Source organism: Puma concolor, chromosome E1, assembly GCF_028749965.1.
Source record: "Puma concolor isolate L17-30 chromosome E1, mPumCon1.1.hap2, whole genome shotgun sequence".
NCBI classification, from domain to species: Eukaryota; Metazoa; Chordata; class Mammalia; order Carnivora; family Felidae; genus Puma; species Puma concolor.
The window spans coordinates 31,234,725-31,250,270 of NC_141680.1; the positions used below are offsets into that span (position 1 = coordinate 31,234,725).

The 15,546-nt window shown below is 47.4% G+C and overlaps 1 protein-coding gene across 1 annotated transcript in view; it reads right to left on the reverse strand.

Annotated features, from left to right (window-relative positions):
• Positions 1 to 533: 533 nt before the first annotated feature.
• Positions 534 to 15,546, reverse strand: part of SCPEP1 (serine carboxypeptidase 1) — a 33,099-nt gene continuing 18,086 nt past the window's right edge. Inside the window, exons 7-13 of the mRNA XM_025915717.2 lie at positions 11,117 to 11,154; positions 9,999 to 10,127; positions 9,315 to 9,408; positions 8,483 to 8,596; positions 6,112 to 6,249; positions 4,764 to 4,927; positions 534 to 1,116 (exon numbers count right to left, since the gene is read on the reverse strand). Of these exons, the coding sequence (XP_025771502.1) occupies positions 1,054 to 1,116; positions 4,764 to 4,927; positions 6,112 to 6,249; positions 8,483 to 8,596; positions 9,315 to 9,408; positions 9,999 to 10,127; positions 11,117 to 11,154 (740 nt within the window). The 3' untranslated portion in view covers positions 534 to 1,053. The remainder of the gene's footprint in view (positions 1,117 to 4,763; positions 4,928 to 6,111; positions 6,250 to 8,482; positions 8,597 to 9,314; positions 9,409 to 9,998; positions 10,128 to 11,116; positions 11,155 to 15,546) is intronic.

Below are 15,546 nucleotides of genomic sequence, written 5' to 3' on the forward strand. Positions count from 1 at the left end.
AAACGGTGAGATCATGACTCGAGCCAAAATTAAGAGTTGAATGCTCAACCAACTGAGCCACCCAGGTGCCCCTCATTTTGATTTTAAAGAAAAGCTCCAATTCTTTGACTTCACAGTTATGCTTTTAGGAATTTATTGCAAGAAAATAATGAGGATGTGTATAAAAATATAACTGTCAGGATGAATCACCAGACCACTGTTTATAGCAGCGACAAAGGAGACATTGCTTACGTGAAACAGTTGTGCATTTGGTACACAAATGATGGTGCATCCACAAAATGGAATGCTTCAGCAGCTATTAAAAATGTTATAGAAAGGGGTGCCTGGATGGCTTAGTCAGTTGAGCATCTGGCTTCGACTCGGGTCATGATCTCATGGCTCATGAGTTCGAGCCCCGCATCAGGCTCTGTACTAACAGCTCAGAGCCTGGAGCCTGCTTCAGATTCTGTGTCTCCCTCTCTCTCTGCCCCTCCCCCACTCACGCTCTGTCTCTCTCTCTCTCTCCTTCAAAAATAAATAAGCATTAAAAAAAATGTTACAGAAGAAACTTTACTGACATGAAGAGGTGTTTAGGACAAACGGATATGTGAATAAGGCAGTAAAACAACATACGGTAATGATTCCATTCTTGTAAAAAATATACATGCATATATAGCAAAAAAAGACTTCCAAAGACAGACACTAAACTGACAGCCGAACTTATCCCGGGTAAGGGAGTAAAAGGGTGTTTATTTTGTTGTTTACCTGTCTTTCTCTTTTTTTCCCCCATAAACCACATAATTTACTTTCATAATACAAACATGTTAACTTATTTCAACCTTCCATTTTGATGAAAACAAATCCATTAGAGAAGAAAACAACTTAGGTTTGTTCGGAAGCAGAACTGATTTCCAAGTTGCCACGGAAGCAGCGATTCTGTTCTCTGGAGAAGCGGGCAGGAAACTTCACGCGCACAGGCGAGTGGGTTCAAGGGAGAGCAGTGCCTCCTACAGCTGCAGGGTGCTCGCTTCAGCCCCTGTGCCCCAAGGCCAAGCAACTCACCTCCGGTCCATCCTATTCCTGCTGAGTCACCATCCTCATCATCTTCAGAGCCATGTCTCCTTGGTCAGAAGGAACCTAGAGCCGAACAGGATCCGAGTTAGCCCTCCTGGTTCTGTCCCTGGTTCTGGGGTCAGAGGCGACGTCCTGAGACCCTGCTCCCACGGGAAGTACAGCTCTGGGACAGCAGCCTGAGAGGCCAGCTGCACCTGAGTGCGTCCTGTAAGGGAGGGTCCCGTCTGCGAAATGACCCCTGCACGGGACAAAAGCTTGTCAGATTACAGGGATCTAAAGAAGTCAGCATTTAGGAAAGAACCTTCCACTCCATTTGGGGCTGATCTGTTGATTTTGTTTCCTTTTCCCCCCCTTTTTAATGTTTTTACTTATTTGAGAGAGAGAGAGAGAGAGAGAGAGAGAGAGAGAGGAAGGGAGGGAGAGAGAACAAGCGGGGGAGGGGGAGAGAGAGGGAGGCAGAGGATCCAAAGTGAACTCTGCGCTGACAGTAGAGAGCCTGATGTGGGGCTCGAACTCACGAACCGTGAGATCATGACCTGAGCCAAAGTCGGATGCTTAACCAACTGAGCCACCCAGGCGCCCCGGTTAGTTTCTTTATAAGACCCATGCTTATGTTACCAGCACCTAGCCTATTCAAGGAAGAGGGAAGGTGCTAGACATTTTAAAGGATGCCCTGTGCAGGAAGGATCTCAGACTGGAAATGGAGTACGAAATAGCCAAGAGGGAAGCTAGTAGGAAATCTGTCAACAGATAACAAACAAACAAGATGCTTTGTTTTGGGGTGGCACCCCATTTTTGTATTGTTACATTCAACTTTCTTTCATTTCTCCCTTAGATTTTTCGAGTAATTCCTTTATAAACCTCCTACCCACACACCATCAAAAAAGGGGAGGGGCGGAGGCCTCAGTTTCTCCTCCACAATGATCAGGGTCGAGTTGATGGCACCGAGTTCTGTAACTCCATGGCTCCCTGATTCTCTGTGGCACACTGCTGTCCCCGACCCTCTCTCCCAGCCTGGTCCCCAGGAAGCACAGGCACAGTGGGGTATAGCAGAATGACATTTCATCAACTAAAGGGGAAGTGGCTGGGGAGAACTTAATAACAGTTTCCAAGAACTATTTTAAGCCTGCCCCAACTGATCTCTTGTTCCCTAGGTGACAAACCAGAGGAAACGGGCCTGAACTCCAACACACCACTGACAGCACGCAGCCTGTCCCTTTCTGCTTCCCCTCCCACCTGCCTATGCGGCCTACAGTCACAGCTCTGTGTCCTAAGACATCCTACCGGCTTTCTCCTAGTTGATATTGAGGGGACTCAGCATGCTCAAAGCCCTAACAAAAATGCCATCCTAACCCCAAGTCCTGCGGCCTTGTTCATGGTCCCTTCAGATCAAGTGTCTTCAAAGGGCAGGCTCTACTTCCTTCCGGTTTCTGGAGGAAAACGGCTCATCCACCTGCTCCGTCCTTTCCATTGCACTGAGATCACTTAGCCACGACCACTATGGATACCAGGGAGCCCACACGTCACTCCTTTACCTGAGTTCATGGCGGCTTGCGGCACTACTGGCCCCTCTACTTGGCGGATGCCCGAGTCCCCGGCCTCTCTCCTACTTTCCCGGCTGCCCCTTCTCAAGTCTCAATTTGTATGTCCTTCTTTCGCCTCCTGCCTCTTACACCCTGGTGCTCCCAGGGCCCTGTCCCAGGCCTTTTTCATATTCCACTCCCAAATCTCTCTCTCCCACAACAAAAATTGGCCTCCAGGTCATAGAAACACAGCATATAGATTCAGTTGTCTTATGGGCGTCCCACTTGGCTGTTCTACAGGCAGTTACCATTCTCCTGTATCAAATTCCTCACTTCTCTCCCTTCTGGATCACTATGAAAACATCTTAATGTTTATAGGTTTTTGAGAGAGCGAGAGACAGACAGACCATGAGTAGGGGAGGGACAGAGAGAGAAGGAGACGCAGAATCTGAAGCAGGCTCCAGGCTCAGAGCTGTCAGCACAGAGCCCGACATGGGGTGCGAACTCACGGACCACAAGATCATGACCTGAGCCCAAGTCGGATGCTTAACCGACAGCCACCCAGGTGCCCCTATAAAAGCATCTTTGATCGGCTCGGCTCTTTGCCCCAGTCTTGTCCCAGGCCCTTTGCTGCTAGAATGTTATTTCTTAGACAAATCTGGTACTTTCACTCCTTTGCTTTAGGACCCTCAACAGCCCGACTGTTGCTTTCAGGACAGGGAGATACCTAACTCGGTATCTCTCCCCAGTGCCTGCGGCCTCGATGGTCTGAAGGTTCCTCTGGACCTGCACATCCTGTTCTCCTTGCTCCTACACCTCCTCTCTGCCTAGCTGATAGCCCTGAGGAGTGGTTCGTGGAGGGGGCACTTAGGTCCCTGCCAAAATCTCTCTCATCACCTCCCCAGCCATCCAAATAAACATACTGTGTATGTTTAATGTACAAACTATGTGCTTCATGTACAAACCGAGCTTAAAGACCAGTTTCCCAGGCCTGCTTTTTTTTTAAGTTTATTTATTTATTTTGACAGAGATAAGAGAGAGTGGGGGAGGGACAGAGAGAGAAGGAGAGAGAGAATCCCAAGCAGGCTCCGAACTGTTAGCGCAGAGCCTGATGCAAGGCTCATCTCACGAACCGTGAGATCGTGACCTGAACCGAAACCACGAGTCAGACGCTTAACCAACTGAGCCACCCAGGCACTCCCCTAGACCCACTTTCTAAGCAGACTACTGCCCCCCAGCTCATTCTCTATGGAGTGTGTCCTAAGCACAAGTGAGCCAAGTGGGCAGGGCAGGCCAGAGGGCACCTTACCATCCCTCCCAACGAATCTTCTCCAGGAAACCACCATCCTGGGAAGAAGAGAAACCCTGTATTTAAGTAGCCAAACCAAAGCATAACCCACAGGGCGCCTTCTCCTCTGGTACCTACATAGGTATCTGGTCGTGCACAGGCATGCACACATGTGTGTATACAGTGGATTTATCCCTTTATAATCTCCCCCGGCCCACGGAAAGCCACTCAGTCAACATACAACCTAAGGGGAAATAGTGTGTTCGCTCAGAAATGCAGGAGCGAAGCGGCCTCGTCTTTGCACAGAAAGCCTCTTCCAAACTGAAATTCTGGAGCTACCGCTGCTCGAAAACACTGCCCCCTACCTTGTACCACGCACTGGGACTCCGCTTTCCAGAGCACTGAACTTTGGGTTTTGCTCCCTGAAAATGTCAGGGAAAGACAACTTCTCCCTTCTTCCCCCAGGACGAACGAAAAGGAAAGTCACACTAAATTCATTTAAACTAAGGAATAAAGGATAGAGAGCCTAGCTTAACGCTCTCAGAAGGATTTGCTTTTTTAAATGAGAATTTCCAGGGTCGCCCGCCTGGCTTTGTTGGTAGAGCGTACGACTCTTGACCTCAGGGTTGGGAGTTCGAGCCCCACCTTGGATGTAGAGGTTACTTAAAAAATGTTTTAAATCTTAAAAATAATAATACATAAATAAATGAGAATTTCTAGACTCAAAGGAATGAAGCACTAATAGCAAAAATTAGCTAGAGACTTCAAAATACTCCCAAGCCCAAAGCACTTCTTCTAAGGCTGAAACAGGCAGTGCACCCACGCATAATCAACTGCCCGTGGCTTTGTTCTCAGAACAGCTGAGAGCCCACAACAAAGGCTGCCGGACTCTCTCTCACCATGTGCCCAGCTCTGAGAATCCAGTAGAAAGCCAGGTTCTTGTAGGACTTGACAAAAGCAGACGTTTCAGAAGATTGAGGGTCGCTGTACAGGGCCTTCCACTTCAGCTGATTGAATTTGGGCAGTTCGGCCCACTTCAATTTCCGCATCCAGGCCTCCTGACCTGGGGGGAGGGACAAAGAAGGGTCTGGCATCAACAGTTGGGTGGGGTAGAAACAAAAATCCAGGGCCCATAATTTCACATTTCCCAAACTGTAATGTGCATAAGGCTCATCCCGAGATTCGTTACAATGCAGATTCTGAGTCAGTGGGGCTGGGTGAGGCCTGAGACTGCATTTCTAGCAAACCCCCAGTGATACCCAAGACAACGGAGAGGCACTTAGAAGCTCTGAGGTCCGGCTATGTTCGCCCCTGACTCTCCCATCACTGTATGCTCTGAAGGAAGGAAACTGGAGACCTGTGCAGGTGGCAGGACTCTCCGGAGGACTGAGAAATCTGAGGGTCAGTAGATGCTAATGTGGCTCACCCGAGCAGCTCATGGAAGAAACGCAGAACCTTTTCAAAGTGTCCTTAGTGCCCTTGGTGTACAAGTGGCAGAAATATTCAATCCTGCCGACCTTGTGAAGGCATCACATTTGTCAGACTGCGTGCCTCGATTTGCCTGCCGGTTCTGAGAACTTCACCTGGTCTTACTGCAGTAAGACCACACAGGACCAGAAACACACAGGACCCATTTCCCCTGGGTTTACAGTCAGTAGGGTTTAGTTTCAATTCGGCTTGCAGGGCTTACCACCTACTGTGACGGGGCACGGAGACGGGGTTTTCCCTCGGTTCCACGGTGCATTTATCCCATGACCAGGAAAATATCTCCTTTTCTTTCATCATATGTAAGGGCCTCAAAAATCTGCCAGGCCCAGGCTTCTCTAAGGGGCCACAGCTCTGTCCTCTTTAAAGAAGTCAAGGTCGGGGCGCCTGGGTGGCGCAGTCGGTTAAGCGTCCGACTTCAGCCAGGTCACGATCTCGCGGTCCGTGAGTTCGAGCCCCGCGTCGGGCTCTGGGCTGATGGCTCAGAGCCTGGAGCCTGTTTCCGATTCTGTGTCTCCCTCTCTCTCTGCCCCTCCCCTGTTCATGCTCTGTCTCTCTCTGTCCCAAAAATAAATAAACGTTGAAAAAAAAAAAATTTAAAAAAGAAGTCAAGGTCAGGGCACATGGGCATAACAGGAAGTGGCCTTCCTCCTGGCATTTCTACATCACCAGCCTCAAGACCGACACGTCCGAGGCTGGCTTCCTTCCAGCTCAACCCATGGAACTAACTGCCTCCATGTGCCCCATGGACTGTGTTCCTACCCATGGTGTCCACGATGAGATCGAGCTGTCCATTATACACGGTCACATTGACCCCGGCTTCCAGCAACTCATCCACAATGCTGATGACCGGCTTCATGAAGTCCCCCTCCATGTTCTGGAAGACACTGTCAGACTGGCCTGCACGTGGGGAAGCAGAAAGAGGGAACAGCTTGCAACCTGCCAGAACAAGAGGCACCTTTCAGTCCAGAGCATCCTGGGCTCCGGCACCCACAAGGCACCACCGCGTTCCACATAACAGAGGCGGAAAACACAAATGCTTCACCAGCCGGCCCAGAAACCCCTGCCGTGAGCCAGTCATCTAAAATGAAGCCTGTCAGGCAAATGTGCTCTGTTCACTCCAGTGCACGTGCTGACAGCTGACATCATTTTTCAGGAGGAACTGAAACCCAGAGAGGGCTTCATGCCCGAGCAAACAGGGAGCTTCAGAAAACGCTGTCCTCTCAAGGAACAAACTCTGCTTTTGGGCAAGTGATAGTTTTCCTCCTTTGCTGAGTAACACTGGGGCCAAGTTCTAAGTTCTGAACAAGTGGGGCCAAATCAGACCTAAACCAATGCCGAGCGAGCCCTCAGTAAGGCTGCAAGGAGGACCAGCCCCTGGCAAGAGAACAGGTGGTCGGTGCCACAGTGCGACCGGATTCCTGACCGTCGTCACCATAACATCGAATGCAAAAGTAATGACGACAGCTGCTACTAATTTTTATTTGCTAGTCGCTGCTTTCAGCAAGCACTTTACAAACAACAACCCACTTCCTCTTCATCAGCCCTAGGAGATGAGGAGTCTTAACCTAGCGCAGGAGTTCATGAACACGAGGCTCAGAGACATGCTCAGGGGGAAACAGCTAGTCAGTGGCAGGCTGGGCTCAGGCCTGGCTGACTCCAAAGCATGTGGGCTTAACTGCAAACCAGAGCTCAAGACCCTGGGTGTGGGTACTTCCAGAGAGTTTGTCCTTTCCAGACCATACACAGATACAGCTGGAGCCAAAAAGGAGTTTTTTCTATAAGTCAACGTCCGCAAAAATGTCGTCCCCTTGCCCGTCCAGCAGCATGGGCAGGGAGTGAGAGTCCCTGTAGCTAGAGAAGCTGGATGGAAAACGCTGTCATCACAAACTGAAGGGGCTGAGCTGGAAAGGTGCTCTTGCAGGCTCGACCTTTAAGCTGGCCTCCTGTGATGGCTCACACCTCTATTCTCAGTCCTCAACGGCTCCCCGTGCTTGTACTTCCCCATGCTCTGACACCACATTCTTATTATTTGACCTAATTAACTCGCCCCTTGGTGCCTGGGTGGCTCCGTCGGTTACACATCTGACTTTGGCTCAGGTCATGATCTCACGGTTTGTGAGTTCAAGCCCCACCTTGGGCTCTGTGCTGACAGCTCAGAGCCTGGAGCCTGCTTCCAATTCTGTGTCTCCCTGTCTCTCTGCCCCATGTCCCTACCCCACTCGTGCTGTCTCTCTCTCTCAAAAATGAATAAATGTTAAAAATAATGTACTCGCCCCCTCATTTCTAGAAAACTCTAAGGGGTGAGGCAGATGCTCACCAGGGCTACGATGAATCTTCTAACTTTAGGTTGGGAGGGTGGCCCGTGTCCCCGGAGGAAGCAAGGGCCAGGGTCGAGTCTTAGCGGCTCAGCAGCCATCAAGGAGCTGCTAGAAAGACATAGCCCTGGGGTAACTCAGACATAAAGGAAACCCTCTTCAGCTTGAGTGTTTCTCCTCCAGGAATACGGGAGTCCCGCTCGCTCACGGCCTCCCTATAGGACCGAGCGGGAACTTATCCAAGTTTCCTACCTGGTCCTGGTCTCTGAGAACCCCAAATATTTCCCCCAGAGATGGCTCCCAGAACAGAAGGTGGTAGACCCCAGACCACATCCAGCGTCAGGACCCAGGGAGGCCTGCCAGGGAGGTGGTCAAAACCTGCCCCAAAGACCTTGGTCTGGAAGTCATACCCACAACCGACTGTGGCTTTGGGCATGGCTTTTTTTTTTTTTAATCTCAATTTTGTTTATTACGGGAAACTTCAAACTGATACAAAAGTAAAACCAGCGGGAAGATTCTCAGGTGCCCACAATCTGGCTTATCAATCCACAATCTGGTTTATCAGTTATCAACACCTAACCCATCATTTCATTCCTTCCCCCATCTCCCCACTTCCCTCTTATTCTCAACCAATTTTGGCGCATTATTTACTGTCTCTCTATCTTTTTGCTCATCTATAAAACATGGATAGTAAAGCTGTTCTGCTTCAACATGTCAACCCATCAACAAAACCCATTCTTCAAATTAAGACGTCTGAATTCACCTCTATTGCCCCCCAACCCTACCAACGGCACTTAATTAAGTCACGCAAGTACCTCCCCAGGAGCAATCCTCAGGAATAATTTTGAGCTTCTTCCTGATGGGACCGTTCATGAGCTGACTTAAGGTATCCTGTTGTAGGTGTCTCACGTGGCGTTGGTAAAGATGAACTAAAACAAACTGGTACACGGTGAGTTCAAAGGACTGGAAATAAGACCAAGACGATGTCTTTCCCAAGCTGCTGGGACACTGTGTCTAAGAGGGAGGCTTTCGGCTGGAAAATGAAAAGTGTCGCCTTAATTCACCCCAGATGGAAGAAGAAGGCCAGAAACACGTTGAAAGTGGAGATGCTTTATTAACTTTGCTGCATTTTATGTACTTTGGGGCCATTGAGTTTCTCCAGCACGGCCAATGGAAATCGGCTAAGAAGTGGAATCGAGGGGTTCCTGCAGCCTTTATAGGGAGGATGCCAGGTATGGGAGGGAGGGTGCCAGGTATGGGCATCCAGTGAAGCTGGGTCAGCTGAAAGACAACTCGATCCAGCTTTCAGGGGGACTGACGTTGTAATCTGATGGGCAGAAGTTGGGTTCCAAGACACTACGCTAAGTGAAAGAACCCAGGTGCAAGAGACCACCCACTGCACGGTTCCCTTTAAATGAAGTGCCCCAGGAAGGCATATGTGGAGACGTAGATTAGTGGATGGTGGTAGAACCGGATGGTGGTTATGACAGTGCAGCCCGGTGGACGCACTAAAACCACTGAATCATACACTTCACATGGGTGCAATTTACGGTATGTAAATTATATCAAAAAAGCTAAAAAAAAAAAAAAATTGATTTCCTCTTGTACAGAGACAGACAGGGTCTAGCAACTTCCAGGTCCACTTACCTAGGTGGCTCTGGGTGAACTCCAGGCTCGACTCCATCGCAGCCATGGGAGCGCTTTTAGTTAAGATGTTATAGAAGTTCACCCCATCCGTGTTCTGAAACAGAGAATTATATGCGGCTGTTTGTTTCATTTGTCCATGATTGAGGCTGCAAAACAGAAAGACAACTGGTTCTCCATCTTATCCAAGGACAGCTTTAACTTTGTAAATGTGCTTGGATCGGAGCAGCAGCTCCGAGGGCTGAGACCAGCTGTCAGCCGAGTCTCCTGGGGGTAGTGAGCGGCTCGTCCGAGGGGAGCTCAGTTGCTGGAGAAAACAAGGGCCCGTGTGTTAGCTTATAGGGAGAACAGAGCCGCGGAGGGCCCTACACACTCAAGTCCCCAGCCCGGCATCCTTCCCTTCTGGGATGCTGCGATGCTTGGCAAGGATCCAAACGTTTACGTCGGCAAGACACATCGCTTCTTACACAGTCCATACGCTCAGCCGAGGATGAGCAGGTCTTACAGGCCTGGGTGGCTTTCTGACCTCCTCACTGCTCAGACTCATCAGCTTTATTTCTTAGCATGCGATCACTTTCAGATTCGTGGGGAGTCTCGGGATAAGACCCGAATCCCGACGACACCAACCAGGAGCCCTTCCTCCATGGGAACAAGGCAAGTGGGCTGCCTCCAAGGGTGTCCTGTTACCTGTTCAATGAGCATTTCTGCTTTCCCCCACAGCTGGGTGGCCTCTACATAGTGCTCCTTATTCACGGCATCCAGGACTTGCTCTGCAACCTGAGACACCTCTGCCAGACCTTGGTCATCAAGAAGAGACTAGAACGCAAACCGAGAACGAAAAGGCCCATGTTGCTCAGAGACACAAACCTGGCATCACGTACAGCTAGGGATGGCCGACAGACTGGGAGGGAGAAAGGGGACTACATATGAAAGTGAATTGTTGGGTCTCCTGGGTGGCTCAGTTGGTTAAGCATCCGACTTCAACTCAGGTCATGATCTCATGGTCCGTGAGTTTGAGCCCCGTGTCAGGCTCTCTGCTGTCAGCTCAGAGCCTGGCTCAGATTCTGCATCTCCCTCTGTCTCCGCCCCTCCCCTGCTCACACTCTGTCTCTCTCTCTCTAAAAAATAAATAAACATTAACAACAACAAAAAAAGTGTATTGTTTTAAGTCACGTAGTCATTGATGAAAAAAATACGGCAAAATGTTAAGAGTCTAGATGGTGGGTACTTGGGTGTTCACAGTGATCTTTCCAGTTTTCTGCATATTTGAAAATGTTTGTAATAAAAAGATGTATTTTATTACAAATGTATTACAAATTATAATAAAATATATATTAAAAATATATAAAATTTTTTATAATAAAAAAATTGGGGCGCCTGGGTGGCGCAGTCGGTTAAGCGTCCGACTTCAGCCGGGTCACGATCTCACGGTCCGTGAGTTCGAGCCCCGCGTCGGGCTCTGGGCTGATGGCTCAGAGCCTGGAGCCTGTTTCCGATTCTGTGTCTCCCTCTCTCTCTCTGCCCCTCCCCCGTTCATGCTCTGTCTCTCTCTGTCCCAAAAATAAATAAATGTAAAAAAAATAAAAATAAAAAAATAAAAGTTGGGGGGATTTTTAAAAAATTGTGTTTCTGGTACCTGGAAAAATGGGTAACTATGCTGATGTTTCTTTAAAATTTGCCCCCAAGGAGCAGTGTCAACCTCACAGGCAAACTCAGCTAGCCTGTTCTTCCTGGAGACAGAGCCAGAAGAGGTCAGCTGGGCTGCTGACCAGGGTGGGTGCAGGGTTGGGGATGCATCTACTCACCACGCTGTACAGGTAAGGTCCCCAGGAGAGCACCGAATCTAAAGGAAACCACATATGTATAAAGTAAGTTTGTCGTGGCTCTGTCCTCCCAAAGAAAAACCGTACTAGCTTCCCTCCCAAAGCAGAGACAGATGCAAGAAACCTGGTGGCTTTGGGTCTCAAGGCTCCGTGGAGGGCTGATGTCTCAGGAGTTGGGAGGTGGGATGATGTGGAAGCCTTTCTGTTGACTCAGGACTAATGACATGTTAATTTGACCTGATACTGGCCCAGCAAGTGAGTGATAGCCAGCGATGGCATCCCTACAGGTAGGCTGTGTGTGTGTGTGTGTGTGTGTGTGTGTGTGTGTGTGCGCGCATGTATGCAGGTTCCTCTTTGCTAGACCTCTAGGCATGTTGACAGCTTAAAATATGTCCCCCGCCCTCACATTTCTTCTCTGTATTTGCTCCTCCAGTTTGGGGACACTAGCTTCTGCCAAGGAGCTAATTAAGAAAGAAGACTAAGGATTTTGTAATTCAATGTCTATGACTATACTGCCAACCAATTCTTTTCTATTCCACAAACATATTGAGAATTTACTAAGGGTCTAAAGTCAGCAAGGAGTTTTAAAAGATACTGAGCCTGGGTGGTTCAGTCGGTTGAGCATCTGACTCCTGATTTCAGCTCAGGTCATCATCCTAGGGTCATGGGATCCAGCCCCACATCAGGCGCTGTGCTGACCACAGAGCCTGCTTGGGATTCTCTCTCTCTCTCTCTCTCTCTCTCTCTTCCTTGCTCACACACACTCTCTCTCTAAAATAAAAAAAGCTGGCACAAAAAAAGACACTCAGATCAATGGAACAGAATAGAGAACCCAGAAATGGACCCACAAACGTATGGCCAACTAATGTTTGACAGAGTAGGAAAGAATATCCAATGGAATAAAGACAGTCTCTTCAGCAAATGGTGCTGGGAAAACTGGACAGCAACATGCAGAAGAATGAACCTGGACCACTTTCTTACACCATTCACAAAAATAAACTCAAAATGGATGAAAGACCTCACTGTAAGACAGGAAGCCATCAAAATCCTCGAGGAGAAAGCAGGCAAAAACCTCTTTGACCTCGGCTGCAGCATCTCCTTACTCCACACGTCTACAGAGGCAAGGGAAACAAAAGCAAAAATGAACTATTGGGACCTCATCAAAATAAAAAGCTTCTGCACAGTGAAGGAAACGATCAGCAAAACTAAAAGGCAACCAATGGAATGGGAGAAGATATTTGCAAATGACATATCAGATAAAGGGTTAGTGTCTAAAATCTAGAGAACTTATTAAAGTCAACACCCAAAAAATAAATAATCCAGTGAAGAAATGGGCAAAAGACATGAATAGACACTTCTCCAAAGACATCCAGATGGCCAACTGACACATGAAAAAATGCTCCACATCACTCATCATCAGAGAAATACAAATTAAAACCACAATGAGATACCACCCCACACCTGTCAGAATGGCTAAAATTAACAACTCAGGCAACAACAGAGGTTGGCGAGGATGCGGAGAAAGAGGATCGCTTTTGTACTGCTGGTGGGAATGAAAACTGGCGCAGCCACTCTGGAAAACAGTATAGAGGTTCCTCAAAAAACTAAAAATAGAACTACCCTATGACCCAGCAATTGCACTACTAGGTATTTATCCAAGGGATACAGGTGTGCTGTTTCGAAGGGGCACATGCACCCCAATGCTTATAGCAGCGCTAGCGACAATAGCAAAAATATAGAAAGAGCCCATATGTCCATCGACTGATGAATGGATAAAGAAGATGTGGTGTATGTATATGTGTATGTATATTATATGTGTGTCTATATATATGTGTGTGTGTCTATATATAGACACACATATAATATACACACACATATACATACATATATATGTATACAATGAAGTATTACTTGGCAAGCCAAAAGAATGAAATCTTGCCATTTGCAACTACGTGGAAGGAACTGGAGGGTATTATGCTAAGCGAAATATCATATGACTTCACTCATATGAGGAATTTAAGATGCAAAACAGATGAACGTAAGGGAAGGGAAACAAAAATAATACAAAAACAGGGAGAGGGACAAAACATAAGAGACTCTTAAATATAGAAAACAAACAGAGGGTTGCTGGAAGGGTTGCAGAAGGGGGATGGGCTAAATGGGTAAGGGGCTTAAGGAATCTACTCCTGAAATCATTGTTGCACCATATGCTAACTAACTTGGATGTAAAGTAAACAATAAATTTAAAATAAAATAATAAAATAAAATAAAATAAAATAAAATAAAATAAAATAAAATAAAACAAAATAAAAGGGTGCCTGGATGGCTCAGTCATTAAGCATCTGACTTCGGCTCAGGTCATGATCTCACAGTTGGTGAGTTTGAGCCCCACGTCGGATGTGCACGAGCCCCGCTTTGGGAGAGCTCCAGACCCGCTTTGGGTAAAAACGTGAGCCCCGCTTCTCTCTCTGCCCCTCACTCATTTGCCCCCTGCAAAAGAAAAGTAAATAAATAAATAAAATAAAATAAAATAATTAAAAAACAACAACAAATGAGTAAAACAATGCCTGCCCTCAAAGAGAACAGTTGGGCTTAGTTTGGATGATTCCCAATTCCCAGATCTATAGGTAAGGCTTATACCACTGACATGTGCCAACAAAGTACCAAGGACTACAACTTGCACATTTGAATGTGTCATTCCTTTGCTTAAGAACCTTCAATAGTTCCTAAGGCTAAGCATCTCAAAGTATGCTTCAAGTAACCTCAGTTCTGCAGGATTTTACTCTAGGTATTAGAGAAGAAAAAGTGGTTCTTCAGTTAAGTATCTTTAAGGCTATGCAAAACAGAAAAAAAAAAATTTTTTCCCTGCAGGACTTCTCAGAGTCTCTAACATGCCTATGAAACCTTGAAGAGGTGGAGTCAGTATTTAGCACCTCCAAAACTTATTTGACTCTGGAGCCCTGCGTGTGGCACCTCACAGTGATACCTCATAGGACTCGTATCCTTCAGAGCACACCCTGGGAAACGCAGGCACACCAGGCCCTCCGGGACCTAGCCGTCATCCACCTCCCCTGCTTAACTATCAAGCGTGTGCCTTAAGTTTCCTCACATACAGAATCATCTGCAATTCTCCAATGTGTCCCATTCCCTGCTTGATCTAGTCCAGGGACTGACAAAATTTTTCTGTAAAGGAACAACCAGTAAACATTTTTTTTGCTCTGCAGGCCAGCTGACCTCTGTTGCAACTACTCCACTCTGTTGTGGCATCCTCCGAGCAGCCACAGACAACATGCCAATCAATGGGCGTGACCGTGTCCCAATAAAAAACTTATGGGTGGCAGGACAGACTCAACTTGTAGGCTGTAGTTTGCCAACCTCTGATGTCCAACAGGACTTTCTGCAATGATGGAAATATTCCGTATCTATGTGGTCCCAAACAAGTCAATAGCCACGTGTGGCGACTGGAACACTTGAAATGTGATGGTGCAACTGAAAGATTAAAATTTTTATTGTACTTTAATTAATTTAAATTTAGTTGCATACGGCTACGGCTACCATCTTGAACTGTGTAGATCTTGAGAAAGACACAGAACACGTCTGTGCATCTTTCCTAAAACTTTGCACCTACTACCTAGCAAAGAGTTCATAACTGTTCATGCAAATTAACAGTATTTTTCTCTCAAAAAAGGAGTAACGTCTGGGGCACCTGGATGGCTCACTCAGCTAAATGTCTGACTCTTAATTTCGGCTCAGGTCATGATCTCAGGGTTCGTGAGATTGAGCCCCTGTGTCCAGCTCTGCGCTGACAGTGCAGAACTTGCTTGGGATTCTGTTTTCCTCTCTCTCTCCCCAAATAAATAAATAAACATTGTTTAAAAAAAAAAAGGAGTACTTCTGGGATGGAAGGGTGGAACTTAAGTGGATCTGAAAGTCTGAAAGGAGCGATCTGGGCAGGAAGGTTTCTTCCTTCCTTCCTTCCCTCCCTCCCTCCTTTCTTTCTTTCTTTCTTTACTTTTTTATTTCTTTCTTATTTTGAGAGAGAGAGAAAGAACCAGTGGGGAAGGGGTAGAGAGAGAGGGAGACAGAGGATCCAAAGCGGGCTCTGTGCTGAGCACAGAGAGCTCGATGCTAGGCTCGAGCTCACAAACTGTGAGATCATGACCTGAGTCTAAGTCAGACACTTAACCGACTAAGCTACCCAGGAGTCCCTGGCAAGAAGATTTCTAAGGGGAAGCTGGTCACAGCAAGGTGAAAAAAGGTAGATTTTGGATAGGATGAATAGCACTTGCGAAGCCATGAGACTAAACTTCCTGGTCTTGTGTAAATAGGTGAGTGCATAGATTCTGGAGCCGGCTGCCTAGAGGTGAATACTGACTTCAGCTGTGTGACTTTACGAAAATTGCTTAACCTCT